This window comes from Lissotriton vulgaris, chromosome 7, assembly GCF_964263255.1.
Source record: "Lissotriton vulgaris chromosome 7, aLisVul1.2, whole genome shotgun sequence".
Taxonomy (NCBI): Eukaryota; Metazoa; Chordata; class Amphibia; order Caudata; family Salamandridae; genus Lissotriton; species Lissotriton vulgaris.
In genome coordinates this window covers 293,623,100-293,643,868 of record NC_141695.1, presented here as the reverse complement: position 1 = coordinate 293,643,868, position 20,769 = coordinate 293,623,100, and the positions used below count along the sequence as shown (strand labels likewise).

The 20,769-nt window shown below is 45.8% G+C and overlaps 1 protein-coding gene across 3 annotated transcripts in view; it reads left to right on the top strand.

Annotated features, from left to right (window-relative positions):
* LOC147701417 (myeloperoxidase-like) overlaps window positions 1-20,769 on the top strand; it is a 175,034-nt gene that overhangs the window by 40,142 nt on the left and 114,123 nt on the right. For all 3 annotated transcript variants that reach the window (XR_015297463.1, XM_086930099.1, XM_086930100.1), the window contains exons 3-5: window positions 2,557-2,659; window positions 5,361-5,536; window positions 11,380-11,503. Coding sequence is in view for 2 of the 3 variants with exons in the window: in XM_086930099.1 (XP_086786225.1) it covers window positions 2,557-2,659; window positions 5,361-5,536; window positions 11,380-11,503 (403 nt within the window). In the remaining variant the exon portion in view is untranslated. The remainder of the gene's footprint in view (window positions 1-2,556; window positions 2,660-5,360; window positions 5,537-11,379; window positions 11,504-20,769) is intronic.

Sequence of the window (20,769 nt, the reverse complement as noted above, 5' to 3'; positions counted from 1 at the left end):
AGAGTAGGACACACCATATTACAGTAAAATCTATCTTGAAAAGCATGTCAATCCCAAATGAAAACGTGAGCTGCCCAACTGGTAGAGGCATGTCAAATAAGGTAAAGATCATTGTGGCTCACTCCCACTAAGTGCAGCTTTCCCTGTTAATATGTACAAGGTCATCGATCACATTTATCGAGTTGGATGTATTCCCATTGTTAGTTTCTGATATGCTGATGTCTATTAATCTTAATGTAGAGTCTCTGCTAATACCACAGACATATATTCTGACACCATTGGCTCAGCCTCTTTCACCCATTGGCTTGAGACTTTGTCAATCATATCCTGTCCTACCCAGAGGCATATTTATTTCTCTCTCACAGTCCTGCTGTTGGCTCTATAGATGCACCTTTTCACATCCAAGAGTTCTTGTAATATGCTTTGCTTGAGATTCATTGTGAGAGGTACTATTTGCTTGTTTGTAGTTGGCAAGATACCATAGCAAGACGTCCATTCATGTTAGCAAGATGCCATATTGCACCACCCTAGGAAGTCCTGCCCTGTAAGGTGTGGGACTCAGCAGGGGAATAACAAGTGTGCAGGTGTTGAGATGATTGCCCATTGAAGCTCTGGGCTGTCAGTATTATTGCTAGGGATTAAATTGTCCCCACTAGGCAGTCAATATTATCACCTTGGCACACCACTTTAGCTATGTGCAAACAGGGCCACACTGAGGTACTAAAAACATCCCAGGCAAAAATGCTCAAACCAGACCCGCTCCCTTCATCTCTTTATGCTATCTCTCTCTTTCCCTCCATCCATTCTTCCTTCTCTCCTCTCTCCCTTCTACCTCTCTGGTTGCTTTCTCTCTATCTTCTCCATCTCCGGGGAATTACTGGGAACCGAAACCGGCACTGGCAAACTGCTTGGCTGACCTTGGGGGAGTGAGGGGTTATGGGGTGTGCAGCCGAGCTGTTTGCCAGGGCCAGTTTTGGCCCATTTTGTTACAGGGGGTTTATATTGTAGCTATGGGAAATGCCCGGTGCCCACTACGGCCAGTCCGGCCCTGCCCCTCTCTCCCTCTATCTCCTAAAGTATTCCCATGCCAGCTTCAATTAACCTCAGGGAGTTTGGAAAAGTAACAGATGCACAGGAAGTAACCTCCAAGTGCTCCAGCCCATTGGGGACTATGCCCAGTGCAATAAAAGGCCTGTATGCAGCCAGATACCCTCAGAAGGGCAGTACATCATCTGGTGAACTGCTGCAGCTGCACATCGAATGTGACTGCAGCGAGTGGGCAGTGTTCCTGACATTGCAATGTTTAATATTTTGCCAACCTTGAATAAGAGTTTAATTGTGATGCAGACTTTTTTTAAATAGATGTATTCTCAATTTCTTGTACCTTTGTTTTCTTTTGCAGTTTTATATAGTGCGAACTTAAACCGAACGTATTGGAGTGCGTTACATTAGCTCCAGATACATTACACAAGGACACATACATTTTTTGTTAGGCACGGGGAGATTAACAGCCAGATTCATGAAGCCGAAATCGGCTCGCAGAGGGCCAGATTCTGGGAATCTGGCCCTTTGCGAGCGCTATTTTTGCATTTGGGATTCATCATCTCAAATGCAAAAATCGCAATTCTAAAAATCGCTAAATTGCGAATAATTGTATTTAAGGAATCTCAATTTGAGATTCCTTAAATACAATTCATGAACCATTTTAAAATTGCGAATTCGCAATCTGGGGCCGCTATTTAACGCGAAGTGTAACTGCGTGGTAAATAGCGAAAACTTTGGACATGTGTGTGCGCAACACCTGTGTAAATTACCATTTCAGGGGTGCTACAGGGTGTCCTTTGGACACACTGGCACCCTTGAAATCGCATCCTTATTTGCGATTAGCAAATCGCAAAATAAGGAAGCTGTAGAAATCGCAATAAATATTGCGATTTCTACATGAATCCCGTTTTGCGAGTCTTTAATAGCGATTCCTTAATAATTGCTATTAAGGACTCGCAAAACATGGCAATGGTGAATCTGGGGGTTAGTGATTCGCCCAGAATCACAGGAGGTCGAGCCGAGGCTCGAACCTGGTTCCCCAGCTCCAAGGTCAGCAGCTCTGGTCTTTAGGCCACATCCTCTTGTATTCCTGCTTCCTCACCCTTGATCGTGGTAATGATGCACAACACTACAAAACAATCAATAAACACATACATACATAAATGAATAATATTTAACTTAATTGTAACCAAAGGATACCTTTCGTGATAGCTGTAGTTAAGAAGAGGGTTATGAGTATTGCAATGGTGTGTATAGTCATGTATTATAAAGAAGGAAATAACTCGTACCATATGTAAGATGTTGTAGATCACATTGAAATGTTTTGATATTTCAAAGAAACGTGGGCTTCAAGCCTTGTTCCTCTGCATGGTCAACAATCTGCTCAGTAATTGCAATATCCCGATAATGTAAGGTGCTATCTACTTTATACCATGAATGTGTTAGTATTTATATAGCCTACAACTACCAATCGACTTCTGACATTCTGAAACTTATTATCTCATTTTAAAGCTGGTCACCCATTGCTGGATCAAATAGATACTTCATCCCTTCTGAGACTAGCGAAACAAGCTAAGGAATCGGTGGACCATGCATTTACAGAGACTCGCTCCAAGTAAGTCGTTAGTTTACATAAATTGTGTATGATTTGTGGAAGGTACTTCCTGTTGAGAACACTGTCAACATCCAAAAGAGGGTGATTCAAATGATAGAAGAGGATAGGCAACCAAAGACAACTGGAATCGTTGGCCGTGCTTAGCGATAAATTTTGTATCGCAGGCTATCTCTGGAATGTATCGCCCTGGTAGCGAGTTGTTAACAACGCGTTTCTCCAGGGCAATAAAAATTCCAGAGATAGCGAGGTTATTGCCGTTTTGCAGGGAACATTGCTGGTTTTCCAGCGATGTTCCCTGCAAAACGGCGATAACCATGCTGATACGACCCTGTGGTCGTATCAGCATAATCCACCCCCTATGTAAAGCATAGGTAAGTCTGGATTTTAGCAGACGTTAGTTTTTGGCAAAAACCGCTGGTTTCTCCAAAATCTAACGTGTGCTCAAATCCTGTGGGCTGCCTTGTAAATATCGCGATGGTATCATCAGCGATATTTGCAAGGTAGTCCATCTGGGGAACGCCCAGTGGTACCCACTTTGCATCTCATTAGAGATGCAAAGGGAGGCGTTGGGAAAAAGAGAGCCAACATGCGATTATGCCCGTTAGCACCCTCTTGCCCACGGCGAAATTTTTATCTCTGAGGAGCTAAAGCCCTTGTAAATATGCCCCCAGATTTACTACGCTTTGTGCCGACTCTAGAATGACTCAAAGTGGCACCATTCAGTGCGAAATTTAGTCCTGTAAAGGTGAACTTTTCACAGCGCATAAAAAACTCTGCTCCGCTTCGCACAACTTTACAGCAAGCTGGCATTACTGGGGCAGATCAACACAAACACCCAAAGCTTTCGGTGCAGACCAGCCTTTGCCTCAAAATGAACACCTTCTTACGGCAAGTGCCAACAAGGGAAAATGTGTTAATTTCTCCAAAAACCAAATAATACTTTGAATGTGTGGTACAATGAACTGCACACCGCCAATGCTTGAGAACCTGTCGAGATTGTCTACTCATAGGAATTTGTACTGGAAGAGTATGCCTCCAGGACATATCCTATGCTAAACAACACACATTCACCTTTCTAACACAGTGAGTGGCTAAGAACAGCAAATGGTAGACTGCTTGTGTGCCAGCACATGGGATGACAGCTGAAGCAGGGCAATCATTGTAGGTACCGAGCTGTGCTATAGTGTCCCTCTTGTGCAAGGCAGTCCAGCTAGTTTGAATACTACACTATGTTGCATGAAAAATGTGTAGGTCTGCCACTGAAAGCATTCTATGTGCATTGCAATACCCACACTATAATGATGTAATTGCAGCAGCACTAAAGTGGGCAACTATGGGATGAGTGTGTTGCCAAGATGAACAGAAATCCAGGGCATGTTGTGGACAGTAAAAACTGATCTCCAATCACACATATATTTATACCTTAAAGAATGAGATACCACATTTGCTTTTATAATGCAGTGTGAAACACTTCTATAGCTTCAGTACTTTTAATATGGGGGTACACATTCACATTAAGAGTCCTACTGAAAAACAGGGTGAGACTGGCCCACATAGCCCTTTGGCGTGCCTGAAGGACTGGTCTGACCAGTCAGTGTTTGGGCCTGTTTTGTGACTGTTTATGGTGTGGTAGACTGGTGTTCACTGTTGATTTTCCTAACATTACTTAAAGCAGGCGCAAACACTTGGGCCCTGATTATGAGCCAGGTGGTCTGAGGACCACCAGACTCACGGGGGCACGGCGGGCGGTCCAGGCACCGGCGCACAGCTGGTCCAACCACCCTATTAGTTCTTTCGCTGACGGACTGCAATTGCACCGACATTGCACGGTCCCGTGGAGGTCTGAGAGCTGCAATATTCCTGGTGGTCCACTGAGGCACTGCCAAGCATATTATAACTTTCCTCACTGCCATCGGTGTCATGGAGGTTCTTCCTCCATGTAAATGCTGGTGGTAAGGAAAGAAAGGGGCCCTACAGACCTCCATCTTGCCCCTGTGTATCAGTGTTAATACAGACGGGTACATGCTGTGTGTCCCTGTATTTCTGCACCCCTAGTTCAAGATTGCACAACATAGTGCATTCCTTCCTGTGCAGGAACGTGCACTGGTGGTCCCGCAGCAGTGCTGTTTAAAGGCTCACAATGAGCCTTTAAACAGCACCGCCATGGGACCGCAATGCTGTGCGCCTGCCCACCAGACCACAAAATTACTGCAGAACCTTATAATCAGGCCCTGACAACCTCCCATATCTTACAAAACACATAAACAGCGTGCCAAAACCTTTAGATATCTGATTCGCTAATGGTGGCCACTTTTATGTTGGTGTTCCAGCCTAATTTCTGTCCCAGTCCGACCCTGATGAGAAAGGTAGCCCAACCATTTAGTGAAGTACATTGATGTGGCCATAGGCGGGGTTATAATAGCCCACTTCAGATGTATCTGAATCATTTGAATATTTGTCCATCACACAATAGGCATAAAATATTTCTCTCAATGATTATAAACATCAAACAACATACTGTTTCTTCAAAATGTTCTCTCGTTTTCATTTCTCCTGCAGCAAAGCTTCTTTTAATAAGCCAATGCTTGGAAAATGTAAACTATTTATTTTTTAAGTCTTCCTATAAACACCGAGATTTATACATTATTCTACTTATTGAAAGTGGGATTACATTTGAGCAATATATATGTATTTTTTTCAGCTTCAACCAGCTCCTGAGAGCCAGGTCTTTTTCTTCAACTGACCTCATGGGATATTTCAGGCAGGCCACAGGCAATACAAGAAATGCCCTCAGAGCCGCTGAGAAAAGAGAGGAAATTATCCATCTCCTGGGTATCAAGCTGGATGCCTTCAACTGTGAAAACTTCAATTTAACAGGTACTGTTGATTAAAGCATTCTGTGTCTTTATTTTAATACTTCCCTTCATGCAGTCAACTGTTTCAAGTAACTTGATGGAACCATTTTCCACCACAATAAAACGCAAGAATAAAATATATTTTTTATAATCTATATAAATAGAAGGAGAATCTGAAAATAACAGTGCGTGTCCTGGGTACATGAAGTCATGCAACATAGTTTGTACGAAAGGCAGTCTCCTTTACCAAACTGACAGGAAACATGTTAACTGTTAATAATGATGCAAAAAGAGCAGGTGTCATCAAATAAGGCTACTCTGCCTACAGCCCCACCCCTGGTCCATGACACACTGTTCCAATGAACATTCTACATCACACCTACCATGGAATAGCAGTGGAGGAGGGAGCATGGACACATACACCACCTACCTCCCTCTGTGCACAGGCCATCCACTAAATGACGTCACAATAGGTTTAACAACTCAACCATACATCAGCAAACAACAAAACATTCTGGAACCTTATATTCTTGGTGACTGTGCTGATACAAGATTGGGTAAGTGAGCCAGATTTTTCTTTTCATGGCCCCTTTAAGATAAACAATGATGAGGTGCATAACACACCTCTTCCACCCCATATTGAATCCTGAATCACTCTATCACCCAATTCGTTGTATTTCCCCCCTGTTGGAACTGGCTCATTCTGGTTGGCTGAGGCGAGAACCTAGCCAGGCAAAACCTACCTCTCCAGTCAGGAGCGGGTGATTACACTTGCTGTATAACCTGCGCTTACCCTTGGGTGGCTTGGCACTGGGCAGTCAGGCGTGTTCACAGAGACAATTTGTTAAATTATTGGCACAGCATTTTCACACAATGCATACACTGGGCATCACGAAAGATACGTCCCGCGTGCTGTGTATGAATAACATTTGTATTCAACAAACACATTAATTAACAAAACATTAACATGATGTACTTCTGGGTATAAATCACATTAGGAAACATCACTAGCAGTACTAGTCCCAACAATGTTAGAATTCCATCAGTAATATGTACACTTGGGAAAGATCTTACTCTACCCCCCCAGCACCCTTATGCAGTGCAAAACGTCAGGCCGAAGCCCACCCAGGCAATTATTATAATTGAATACCACACACTTATAGGGTGCACCCCAGAGCACAACGACATCAGAAATGTATACACACAGATAAGTGCAACACTTTTAAGCAGCACCGTGGGCCATTGCCGCAAGGGTAAAAACTTATGTCACATGTAATATTTTATTTGGCAAGGAATCAACATGTAAAGCAACACTGCCATGTGATTTAAATAGTAACAGCAAATCATTGCCACACACTCAGCACCGATTTGCAGTGCCATGGATATCAGGTAGGCAGTATGGAGCCAACTCACTCAAACACACACACGAACACTGAACCCTAATGCGGTGCACTGATATCTGGCAGGTCAATTGATAATGCACATGCAGACCCAGTGGCTGAATCCCCCTTCCTCCACCAGTCAGCTAACACCGACCACCCTACACCCATGGGTTGGAGATAATAAAAGTTTTTCCCTAGATCCTAGGCCATCGTGGCTGGAGTCATACCTAATCATGCTCCCAGGGAAGTTGGTGGGGCTAAGTAACAGGGCTAATTAGGTTACAATCGACACATGGGGGTTTGTCACTATTCGGGATGTACACCCATGGAATGCGGAGCACGAGAGTTGTTCACTCGATGGATTCCACACTGGGTCTTCCAGCTCCAGCCCAGTTCTGCAAAGCATAGGGGTGGTCATGCAGTCTCTTGACCCACATCTGATCACTCTCCAAAGCGTGCCTTAGCCCAGTCAATTACTCTCACTACTCAGGCCCAATCTGGGTAGCACTACCTGGTAACACAAAGTCATTGGTGCAGGGTGAGGAGTGAACAATTGGCCTGCCATACTAAGGGCATGAAAGGAATAATTGCTGAATGGGAGATGAAGTGGGGCTGCCTCTCAGAAGACAGAGGCACCCCTTTGGACACGCATTGATTAAAATAACACCTGGGAAATCTGGGCACCACAGAACACCAGTCCGCTACTCTGCACCTCCGCGGGAAATGAGGCACAATGTCTGGTGCTCGTTGGTACGAGTTGCACTTGACAATTCTGGCCACTCGCACAAAGAGTTGAAAATTCAGTACTTCCCTGGAAATGAGGCACAACATCAGGTGTGCATTGTTATTAGTTCCACTAGACAATTCCATTCACACACAACGAAGAATTGCAAATTCAGTACCTCCTAGTAATGAGGCACAATGATTGGTGCTCATTGTTATGAGTCGCACCAGACAATTCCGGTCACAGAACAGGCACAAGTTCAGCAGTGCCGCATAGGGTAGAATGAGGCACTACTACAGGCTACAGGTATGCTCCCACATCTGAGGGTCGCAAACTGTCAATTGGACACTGTATGCAATAAGCATACACTTTGCGTGGCACACACGAGAGATGCAGCACTATTGACAAAGGGGGCCACGCAGGGTCCCACAATCGGTGAATCCACTCACCACCAACATGACGGTTATGCACGTTGAGGCTCCACAATGCAGGGCCACACTGCTTATATGCGGACAGTACTTTTTGGGGCTCCGCACAATGCAATCCAGTCTCCAGGCACAATTCTTAATTCCATGCTCACCTCGTACTACCAGTTAGGTTCTAACAGACGATGTGGGCACTTAAGAGGGCACTACTCTCCAGATGTCCCTGAGACGTATCCCAGAGAACAAGGGGCAAGCCAAAAAGCTGGAGAGCAGCATTCTTCAGGCTGGCACACAGTCCAGGCCACCCACTATTCAGGAGGGTGCACGGTCCCTCCCTATGGCAGTAATCCTCCTTTGTGCACCACGCATTCCAGTATCCAGTCCCTCAGCCTGACAAGTGTATCTCTGCCTTGCTAAAGTATGGCACCATTAGATATACTGTACATTTGAAGTTTGAAGTGGTTCAGAGGGTTTCCCTTTGAACCACAAATGTATCCCCTAAACCTCAGTCCTGTCTAATAATATTGGGCCACGGAGTGCAGATATTAATCTTTAGTGGGGCCATGATATGGCTCCCAGAGGCCATGTGTCAAAACCTCTTCCTGCAATCTATCCTGCCAGGCCCTCAAATGGCAGAGGACTGTTGTTCCAGTTGCATGCCCAATGTTTATAGCTGTCTCTGGGGAATGCACAGATGTGCTCCCCCATCCTCCAGTGTGGACTGGAGTCAAACTAAAATGCACAAAGAGTTTTAGCGCAAAGAAATGCCCACTTCGTGATTGATCTGCATGGTGTTTCGTTTGAAATTTCTGGTGAGTCAAGTCCATCTACTCACGTCACTTATCTTGTGACGCTCTCACTATTTAACTTCTATGCTTAATACGAGCTCCTTTTTTTAGGTTATTTAGGCGCATTATGTCATTCAACTAACTGCCTGACATTAACTGAAACTGATTTAGGTAAGCGCTGTGGGGTTTTTTCACGACGGCACATTTGGCTGGATTCGGTCATCAGAATCTTTTGGTCATGATTTGTATGTTGATTCTCTTTTTAGTTTTGGACACTTGATACATTTCTGGCTGGTCTTCTTGTTTAGAGGTGACCCTCTAAAATGTTAGCGGTATGATCATTTTGGATTCGTGGGAATTATTGGGTGACAGTCACTCGGCTGCGCACAAGTTCATTAACAACACTTTTGTGCATCTCACGTTTTTTTCACATTTTGGTTAAAGTTACGCTCCGGCACTGCACCAATTTTTTTAAACTGATTGACTTAGCACCACATATTGGCATGATGACACTGAATGTCGTTTTGTCCTGCTCATGCATAAGCCATTAATCTTGAGTTTACGTTATTGTACTTTTGTTACTTATACAATGTATTAATACTTTACAGATTCCCCTGATCAATGGCTCCTCTTAATAGCCCAAAATGCATTGGGATTTTTAAGCCATTGTTTATGCTGATGAAAAGCAATATCAGTTGTTACTTTTTGAATCGCATCTGCAACTATCAAGAATAAAAGCAGATTTAAGCAACTTTATGATTTGAGGACTGGACAATCACATTTTTGATTCATTGAAAATTGGATTTAAACTGTTGTTTAAAATATTAGCAGTTATTATATACTTTCAAATAATGTTTGAAAACAGTGTGTACACTATTTTGTGACGCCCTCGTAGTGCACTAGGCATCCTTAGATAGAGATCTGCGTAATTTTTTTCTCACTTTCTAGAAGTGGCATTTCCAGGCTATTAATGGTAAATTCCTCTTTACCACAGGAGAGGGTTTGTCATTCTGAATCCTGCTCCACTTGAAGCCACTATTGCAGCTTGAAGTCATTTCAACCATTCCTCCATGTTAACCTATAAAAGAGAAAACCCCATAGGTAGTTAAAACACACATAGCTATTCTTTACTACCTGGGCAGGCAACACACACGTGTATCTGCCCTACCTTTTCACCTACCACTTGCTTCTCCCCTTAAGCCTTACCCCAAGGTGGGCGTAAATGCAATTGCACACACATAGGCCTGCAATGGCAGGCTTTGACACATGTTAAAACACACCATATGTGCAAGTGTGCACACACACAGGCCTGCAATGACAGCCTAGAGACATGGTTTAAAAACATCAGATGTGCAAGCGTGCAACCCCAGGCCTGCAATGGCAGGCTTGAGACATGTTTAAAAACATCAGGTAAGCGCTACTTCTGACCGTTTGTAACAAGTGCGCGAACTCTTGCACACTAACATTTTCACACTGCATTTACAGTGGGAAAGTGCCCAGGGCACTAAGGCCACTAAAATATAATTAGCAAAACCCATGTGTTGTTGCATGGTAAGGGCTAAACTCCTAGGTAGGGAAAACCCACATGGGGGTTCTTCGCTACCAGGGCAGAAAACATTCATGTGTACCTGCCCTGCCTTTCGCCTACCACTTGTTCTACCCATCAGGGCTTACCCTACAGGTGCTCTAGTTGTAGTGCAAGACCCACTCAGGGTTGGCTAATAAGTTAAAACTGCCAACCTGAGTGTAGATGCGACTGTGCACCCACAGGCCTGGAATGGCAGGCTTGAAGCATGTTTGAAAGGCTAATCTGGTGGATGCAGAATCAGTGCTGCATCCCATCATCAGCCAGTGCAGTATGTGGTGTACCTTTTAACATCACACTCACAGGTACAACACCTAAACCAATCAAGTAAACACCACTTCCTAGCATGTGTAGTAAGGGTGCGCTCGCTTACACATTGCATTACAGTGGGAAAGTGCCCAGAGTCCTAAAGACACGGAAAGAGAATCTGAAAAATGTATGAGCAGAAAAAGCAAAAAGTTTTTAAGGAAATCCCCTAAGAAGAGACATGTCCAACCCCCCTTACCAGGATGTAGTATCTTACAGTAGTATAACTGTGTTATTAAAGTGTTAACATTAAATAAACACACACTTCCACACTGTGGAACAACACAAGGAAAGAGGTGTTACCCTTTCATGTACCCTAATTGCAGGGGGGGGGTGTGTGTGTGTGTGTGTGTGCCTGCGTGCGTGCGTGCGTGTGTGTGTGTGTGTGTATGCGTTTTTGGACGTGTGTGTGTGTGAGCTAAATGGTATGACAACATAAAGGACAAGTCCTTGACACTGCAGTTACAGATAAAAGTTTAATATTTTATTCAGGGAAAATCCTTGTAATTCTGGCTGTATTGGGCATGATGTACAAAGTATGACAACTATTTTGGTATAGCTCATTAATGTATGAAAAGGAATGATCTTATTGTGATTTAAATTTTTTAAATCCATTGTTGATACGAAAGTTCAAATCTAAGAGGTCCTATTTCAGATGAGCTCAGCAAACCTCAGTTGGATACACTTTCTGCAGAGAGCGGTTGTGCTTCAGAGACCAGAATGATTCAATGTCCCAAAAATGATGTCTACAGGGACATTACTGGAGCCTGCAATAACAAGTAAGTCTCTCGCTGAAACAATAACTCAGGCTTATGCACGCTTCTGATCACACATTCCTATGCACTTTGCACTGGTCAAGTTTGTTTACAGAAACCACTAATACATAGGATAAAATGTTACAAGTTGGATGTTAAGTACTATTAGCCTCATCTACAAAAAAAATGACGAAGCACTGGGCCTCAAGCTGTTTTGCTGCGCAAAGCGGCATCATTTTAAAAGCACTGGGATGTGTAATATTAACAGCAATATGACTCATCCGTTTGTTTTCCTCCGCCCTGGCCTACAATTGGCTCCATACACCAGCGCAGGCACCCTTCCGTCATGTTGCAAGGGTGTCTGCATTGCGGGACTGATTGTTTTTGTGCAGGAAGAGACACTTTCCAGCACAAAAAAGCAATAATCTATTCCTCTTTATATGCAGCATGCATAGAAGAGGAAAAAACAAGGAGAAATACAAGTATTTCTCCTTGTTGCAGCACTCCTGTGCCTACCATGGGGAGGTGCAGGATTCTGATGCATTCCCAGCTTTACAAAATGTTGTAAATCTGGGAATATGTCAGGTTCCATGGATGTTGCTTGGGAACAACCACAGAAGCACCCACTGAACGCCCCATTCAACCAGAATAATGTGTGAAAGGGGCCTATATTTACAAGGCCATAAAAAGTCACACTGGGTGAATTTATGTGGCCTTGTAAATTTGGGCAAGTTGCTGTGTCAAAAAAAGTGATGCAGCCGTGGCTTGTAAATGAGGCCCCCTAAGTTGGGTTTAGGGCTCGAGGCTGGAGAGAGCTTAAGGTAAGTCTGGGCTGTTTCCTGGATGCAGCCTGAAGTTTTAGGTTTTAGTCAGTGTCTTGCAGTCATTTGTGTTGTACATTTGCTGCTTCCGGGCTGCACCACACGTCTCTTGATTCAAAGAGGGGACCAGTATGCCAATTAGCAAGATAGCTGTATGAGCAACTTGTTTGTGCGTAGATACAATATGGCTCCTTAGCTCTCTAAAAGTGTCATTATTTACGAAAGACATTTTATTAAACACTGTACCAGGTACAGTATTACAACCCTCGAACTATAACATTGTATAATCTATATTTAAACAGCGATTTTTATAAAATGGCTTATCCATGGCCTATCTTTCATTATTTTTGAAACAATCAAGTTAAAAAAAGTTTCTATTTGAAAAATAAATACACCAAAACAAAACACCTAATACTAGAAGTGTTCCCTGACCCTTGGTTGTAATTGGTCTCCTGTGTCCAGTGGATGGTGGCAAGTGTGCTTCCTGAATATGGAATCAACAGTATCCATGGGCAGAATATCGAAGACAGACTAACGAAGATGAAATATCGACATGTAAATCTAGATTTCCTATACCTTACCCCACTTATATGTGCCTCCTACGCGCATATGTGTGGAGTTAAGAATGATAAATCTATACTTACCTATATGTACTTACCTTTCAATATTTTGTCACTCGATATTCTGTCGTCGATATTAGTATGATACGACTTTGTTGTACAATCATCAATCAATCAATCAAAGCATTTGTATAGCGCGCTACTCAAGGGTCTCAAGGCGCTTGGGGGGATCCTCCACTGCTCGAACAGTCAGGTCTTGAGTTGCTTCCTGAAGGCGAGGTGGTCTTGGGTCAGGCGGAGGTGGGTGGGGAGGGAGTTCCACGTCTTGGCGGCCAGGTAGGAGAAGGATCTTCCTCCCGTTGTGGCTCTTCGGATGCGGGGGACGGCGGCGAGGGCGTGGCTGGTCGATCAAATCTGGCGGTTGGAAGTGTAGAAGTTCAGGCGGTCGTTGAGGTATCTTGGGCCTTGGTTGTGGAGAGCTTTGTGTGCGTGGGTGAGGAGTCGGAACGTGATTCTCTTGTTGACGGGGAGCCAGTGCAGGTTTCTTAGGTGTGCGGAGATGTGGCTGTGTCGGGGGATGTCCAGCATGAGTCGTGCTGAGGCGTTCTGAATACACTGGAGTCTTTTCTGGAGTTTTGCGGTGGTACCGGCGTAGAGGGAGTTGCCGTAGTCCAGTCGGCTGGTGACGAGGGCCTGGGTGACCGTCTTCCTGGTTTCGGTGGGGATCCACCGGAAGATCTTCCGTAGCATGCGTAGGATGTTGAAGCATGATGAGGAGAGGGCGTTGACTTGTCTGGTCATCGAGAGGGAGGAGTCCAGGATGAAGCCCAGGTTGCTTGCGTGGCCCGTTGGTTTGGGTGCGCTGCCCAGGGCAGGGGTCCACTAGGAGTCGTCCCAGGCGGAGGGCGAAGATCCCAGGATGAGGACTTCCGTCTTATCTGAGTTCAGTTTCAGGCGGCTGTTCATCATCCACTCGGCTACGTCTTTTATCCCTTTGTGTAGGTTGGTTCTGGCGGTGGCGGGGTCGTTGGTGAGGGAGAGGATCAGCTGGGTGTCGTCTGCGTAGGAGAGGATGTTGAGGTTGTGTTGGCGTGCGATGGCCGCGAGGGGGCTCATGTAGATGTTGAACAGCGTGGGGCTGAGTGATGATCCTTGTGGTATGCCGCAGCTGACTTCAGTGGCTTCTGGTCTGAATGGGGGGAGGGGGATTCTCTGTGTCCTTCCAGCGAGGAAGGAGATGATCCATTCCAGTGCCTTCTCTTGGATTCCGACGTTGCTGAGGCGCTGTACAAGGGTGCAGTGGCAGACAGTGTTGAACGCCGCGGAGAGGTCCAGGAGGATGAGGGCCGCTGTTTCCCGTTGTCGAGCAGGGCTCGGATGTCATCAGTGGCTGCGATGAGGGTGGTCTCGGTGCTGTGGTTGGCTCGGAATCCGGACTGCGAGTGGTCGAGGGATCCGTTCGTCTCGAGGAAGGCGGTCAGCTGTCTGTTGACGGTCTTCTCGATGACTTTGGCCGGAAATGGGAGGAGAGAGATGGAGCGGTAGTTTTTGAGATCGGTGGGGTCAGGAGGGCACTGAGTTTGGCGTGCTTCCAGCTCTCTGGGAAGGTTGCGGTGTCGAAGGAGGCATTGATGGTGTCCCGTAGATGGGGTACGATGACGGAGTCGGCCTTGTTGAAGACGTGGTGAGGGCAGGGGTCGGTTGGAGATCCGGAGTGGATGGAGTTCATCGTGCGGATGGTGTATTTGGTGTTGATCGGGGTCCAGGCACGGAGGATGGTGGTGGGGGGAGCTGGTGCTGTTGTAGGGTGCGTCGGCTGTGTGCTGAAGCTGTTGTGTATGTCTGTGATCTTGCTGTGGAAGAACGAGGCGAGCGAGTTGCAGAGGTCTTGCGATGGGGTGATGTCGTTGTTTCCGGCGCTGGGGTTGGAGAGCTCTTTAACGATGTTGAAGAGTTCCTTGCTGTTGTGGGCGTTGTTGTCCAGTCGTTCCTTGAATGCGGTTTTCTTGGTGGTGTGGATCAGTTGGTGGTGTTTTCGAGTGGCGAGCTTGAGGGTGGTTATGTTGTCTGGAGTCGGGTCTCTTAGCCAGGCTTTCTCGAGGGCTCGGCAGTTCTTCTTGGAGCTCTTGAGTTCGTCGGTGAACCAGGAGGCTTTCTTGCTGCCGGGTCTGCTGGGAGGGGTCCTCAGTGGTGCGAGGTCGTCTGCACAGTTGCTGATCCACCTCGTGAGGTTGTCGGCGGCATGGTTGGGGTTCGCTGAGCTGGCGGGAGGGTTCTTGTTCAGGGATGCGGTGAGCTGGTCAGCTGTGATCTTGTTCCAGCTTCTGCGGGGAATCTGTTGCTGGTGGTGGTGGATCATGGAGGCGCTGTTGGCGGCTGACAAATCACCAGCCGCCAGCCATGCCACAGTTTTAGCAGATCACACAAGAGTCTTTCAGTCCTCCTGCCACAATCAAGGCACACGTAGAAAGCTAGGCCCCCTACACTGTGCAGTGTCCCGATACCGTGGATGTGCCCTGATACCCAGGCCTTGGCATGACTGCCAGGAACTTCGATTTTTCTACAGTAGACAGCTCAGGTAGCAATGGAAAACTCACACCACAAATAACTCACTAGTTACAAGTAAAGATTGTGGAGGTAGCTGATTAAAGTCTTTTGCATATATTCAGTCCACCACTGATTCCAGAACAGATTTCCTTCCCTGGTTTTTACTAGGAAAGAAACGTGTTCTAAAACTAACATTTAGCTATATATGAAACCTCATTTCACTCGGTCAATGTATAACCAAGATATAGGTGTGTCTGTCTGAAGCCAACACATTTTCAGAGCAGTGGCTGGCATGGAAGTTATTTCATATACATTTTAAAGTGTGTCCGCTGCTCTATAGAAGCAGTCAGTCATTATGTAATAGGCATGTTACATGCGGGCCCTTTATACAAAAACAAAGTCTTCATGTAGGATTAAGCTTGCCCTAAATTAGACGTAATACCTATTAGTAGTGTACTGTGCACATATCAGAGGTGTGTACTATTTAAACATAGGTACACAAGTGCTGAGGAAAGTATGTGAACCTCACTTCTAAATGGAATCTGGAAATGATGGTACAAAAAAACAAGCAAGTTGAACGCTTACTGTAGAGCAGATAGAATTGCCTACAATAGCATAACACGATTGGTCCTTTTATACGTAGCACCTCCATTCCATGACTGTATTTTCCTTTCATCTTAATTCATTACCATTTTTAGTTCCATTCTTCCCATTTATGTCTTCAAACTTCTTGGCTTTAGAAACTTGAATATAAGATCAGATTGAAAAATGAAGATCACATCCAGCCTCAAATCTAACTTATTGCATAATAATTCACAGAACCGAATTTGCTCATCAAAATGCACACGGAGGGAGGCGACATTGCTCCGCCTCTAGCAGCCAATAAGTGGAAGGGGAGAGGGCTGGGCATAACTCCAACATCAAGTGGAGTAGGCTAAAGCTTCGACCTTGATCATGTGCACTTTATTCTGTCTCAGTGCTCTAGTGTAGTCATGTATCAGATTGCACCGCTGGTCATAAGGACCTTTGATTGGCGAATGAAAATGTAGGAAAGGAGTTAGCATCAGCACAAAATGTCAATTACAGTGAAACCACTTGAGCACTACAGAAACGAGTAGGCTCTAAGGAATAACTTTCAATTGGGAGGAGTAGGTGCCTGCCAGCACCGAATGGCCACCTTTGGCCCATTCATGAAAACGTCACACTGAGTGACCAATCTGCCCTTGGAAGGACCAAGCATAGCGAAAGTACAGCCCTGAGGCACAGGCACTGTGCCATCAGTGGAAAAGTCAAGTCCTATAGACAGGACAGAACCTGCGAGAGATCCATGATGGGAGAAAACGACAGTCCTATGTTTGGCCACCTGGTCTGCGAACGTGTTCCCTTCACCTACTTCATCCACCACTGCCATGTGTGCGCTAAATTTTATTATGGCTAATTTCTTGGGCAGAGTCAGGGCATCCAATAATCGTAATACCAGGGGGCCATTCTGTATTTTCTGACCATGTGAAGTAAGGAAACCCTGTTCTTTCCACAGCCGCCCAAAACTATGGGCCACGCCGAAGGCGTATTGGCTGTCTGTGTAGATATTAACTTCGAGTCCTTCACTCAATTCGCAGACTCGTAATAGTGCCACTAGTTCAGCAGCTTGGGCTGACCGGTGGGGCACTCAAGAGGTTTCAACTACTGTCTTCAAGGTTGTAATTGCATATGCAGCTGTTGTTGTTCCATCTGCTAATTTAAAACAGGACCCATCCACATATAACTCCCCCTGAGGGTCAGATAGAGGAATGTCGGTAAGGTCAATCCTTCCCTTAGTTTCTTCTTCGGTTCGAAATATGCAATCATGTATATCATTAGTAGTTTCACTCGAAGGGAGTGGTAACAGTGTAGCTGGATTTCCCTTCATTTCTTCTTTGGTTCGAAATCTGTAATCATGTATATCATTGGTAGTTTCACTCGAAGGGAGTGGTAATAGTGTAGCTGAATTTAGCGTGGCGCATTGTGTAATCGTGATGTGCAGAGCAAATAGTGTCAATTCATACCCAGTGAGGCGCGCATTCGTAAGGTGCTGTGTCTTAGTTTTGTTTAATAAAGTGTCCACAGCATGCGGTACCATCACTGTCAGGTTGGAATTTAAAATGAGTCCTTCCGACTGCTGGATGGCCACTGCGACAGCTGCAGTGGCCCTCAGGCAGCTAGGAAGTGCCCTTGCGACATTATCTAGTGTGGCCGACAAATAAGCGCAAGGTCTTTGCTTACCACCAAAGTCTTGCGTTAACACTGAAAGCGAGCAACCGTCGACCTCATGCACATATAGTACAAAGGGTTTACGGTAGTCAGGAGTACCCAAGACAGGAGCGGAACAGAGAGCAGTTTTTAAAGAGTCAAAGGAATGCTGACATTCATCCGTCCAGGGGAGGGGTTCATGCACGTCTTTAGTGGTTAGATGCAACAAAGGTTTAGCAAGAAGAGAAAAATTTGGTATCCATTGGCGACAGTAAGAGGTGATGCCAAGAAAAGCACGAACTTCGCGCTGTGTGCAAGGGACAGGCATGTTAGAGATGGTACTAATGCGTTCAGGAGTCAATCGCCTACCCTCCTTCGACATAGATGACCTAGATAGGTTACCTCCTGTCGACAGTATTGGAACTTAGACAAGGATACCTTATTCCCCTTTACTGCCAAATGGTGTAATAGTTTAACAGTGGCAGCCTTGCAGCCCTCTTCCGTGTCAGAGGCGATCAACAGGTCGTCCACATATTGCAAAAAGCACATTGCCTTCACGTAAGACTAAATCGTCCAACAGAGCTTTAAGGGTCTGACAATAGATGCTCGGACTCTCAGTATAGCCTTGAGGTGCACGACAGAATCTGAAGCTTCGGTCAGATAACGAGAATCCGAAGATCTGTCTGCTATCGGGATGGATAGGAATACTGAAGAAATCGTTCTTCAGATCAATGACCGAAAAATACTGGGCGGTGGGTGGGATCATGGTAAGGATAGTGGTGATATCCGTTACTACAGGATACTGTGGTACAACAATCTTATTAACAGCTCTCAGGTCAATCACAAAACGATAGGCATCACCGTGGCCCTGTTTGGCAGTATCAGAACTTTTCTTCAGAATATGGAGAATCGGGCTATTACAAATATTAGCAGCTGTTTCTTCCACCACCCCTTTGTCAATGAGGTCTTGAATGATTGCAAGTAGGGCCCGTTCACCGGCTGTTGAGATCTTATACTGCGGTATGCGGGGTAATTTTGCGCCAGTTTTTAAAGTAATATGGACTGGGGGAATTTCTAACATACGCATCTACAGTTGCCCATAGGGCAGCGGGAATGCCGTTAAACTCAGGGGGAAGAGGTTCATTCTTAGCAAAAAATTGTTTCATGCAGTCAGGGTGGGGTTGTATCGTCAAATAAACCCCATACAGGGAGCAGTATATTTTTGCATTCAATTTCTTTAGCACATATAAGCCCAACAGATTCTCCCCACAATGCGAAGTTAGCAGGAAAGGTGATTCAATAGTAGCAGGACCAATCATGAAGGGGAGTGGTTTAGAGATGGGACTGACAACTGGGACTCCTGAAAATCCCACTGATACATTATTTTGCCCAGACAGAGTCGCCCCTGGAACCAACGATCGAGCAACTGAACTATTCATTGCCCCGGTGTCAATTAGAAAATTCTCAGACGTCCCCATCAATTCCCCCTTCACATAGGGTCCTTGTTGATTGACCAGGATCGACACTTGGCCCCCACTCTGTCCCTGGCTGTCCTACGGGTGGACATACCCATCCTGGTCCTCGAATGCGTAATCATCATGATAATACTGTCCGCCTTGGATATTGTTGGAATGATTTCGTTCAGACTTGCCTGATGCTTCCTCTCTGCGCATATCACTCCGATCTGGGCCGCCTCGTCCTCGTCCTTGCCCTCTGACTGCGCCGTTCTGGGCAAGTAATAACAGACACTGCGCTTTCCAGTGTCCCTCCTGTTTACAATATGAGCATTGGTTTATCCCTACAGTCGGGGCCCCGCCTGCGCCTCTGCCTGTTCCCGCCCCTCTGGACACGGGCCCTCTGGCTCCTCTCCCCCCTCCTTGTCCTCGGACAACTTGCTGAAGCAGCAAACGCGTTTTAAGATCCTTGGCCTTTTTCTCTACTTAATCCTTGCTTTCGTTTTCCCGATGCTCGTAATATTGGGCCATGCTCAGAATCACGGAGGGAGTGGAGGCATTCCAGGTGCTTTCTGCGGCCTGCAACTGTGCAGAAATTTCCGGTGCTAAGTTGGTAGCAAACCTATTCACAAACAACCTAATTCCACCTTCCGTGGCCAAATCCTGCCCACTAAAGTCAATAAAGACCCCTTCAAATCTAGTAAAGAAGTCAGACACAATTCATCCTTCTTCTGCCTGCAGGCTGTCAGTTTGTCCCAGTCAACCTTTCGCGGAGGAATCAGGGTGTGCATGAACGCTATTATTTTAGCCGGCAAAGAGGTAATTTCATTTCTAGGCTTATCTCCAGGTTTACGATCTCGGTCCCAACCTCTCAATTCATCCCAGGTTCCCCCTAGTTCAGCATGATATGCGTCATGCACCTGCCACCATATATCTATGGGAACTAGTAATCCAAGGAATAGCTCGACATCTGCCCGTTCATTACGGCCGAGGCTGCAGCCTCGGTCAGTTCTTTGTAATAGGCGGTAGGGTTCTTGCGGGGATCGGGAAGTTGGGATTTCAAAGCAAGAACCTCGCTCCGTTTCCACGGAGTGTACACCCATTGTTCCTGGAACCGGGCATCTACTCAAGCCCGTATTACCTGGTCAGCACCATCACGTGCTTCAGGAATTTCGGGATGAAAAATGGGGTGTACTTCTCGCATAGGATGCTGGGAAGTCCAATTGGGACTTTTTATGAACATCCTGCCTCGATATTTCACTAAGGTGTCGACATTCTTGAATACCTCCCAGGGGTCAATATCAAACTTATGGGTCCAGTCTCGGATGGTATTTAGTATTTGAGGGACCTTCCCATCCCGGAAACACAGTTCCCAAGCCTCGATGAGGTAGCACGACATTTGATATATGGCATGTTACTGCATCACCGGCTCTAAATCTTTAATAGTACTCCATTTATCGGCTACTGTATATATATCTGTATATATATCATTCCGCATCCATTGGGCGGCCTGATCTGCTACTGCTTCTTTTTCACCGTACCCTACAGACGCTCTGGTGAATAGTCGCTTACCACCCAGGCCTCCCGATTCCCCTTTCGGTGTTTGCCCCGGATCTCCGGGCGTGGTACTGGCTGACTGGGAGGTCCATATGGGGCTTGGAGCTGCTAATGTCACCTGG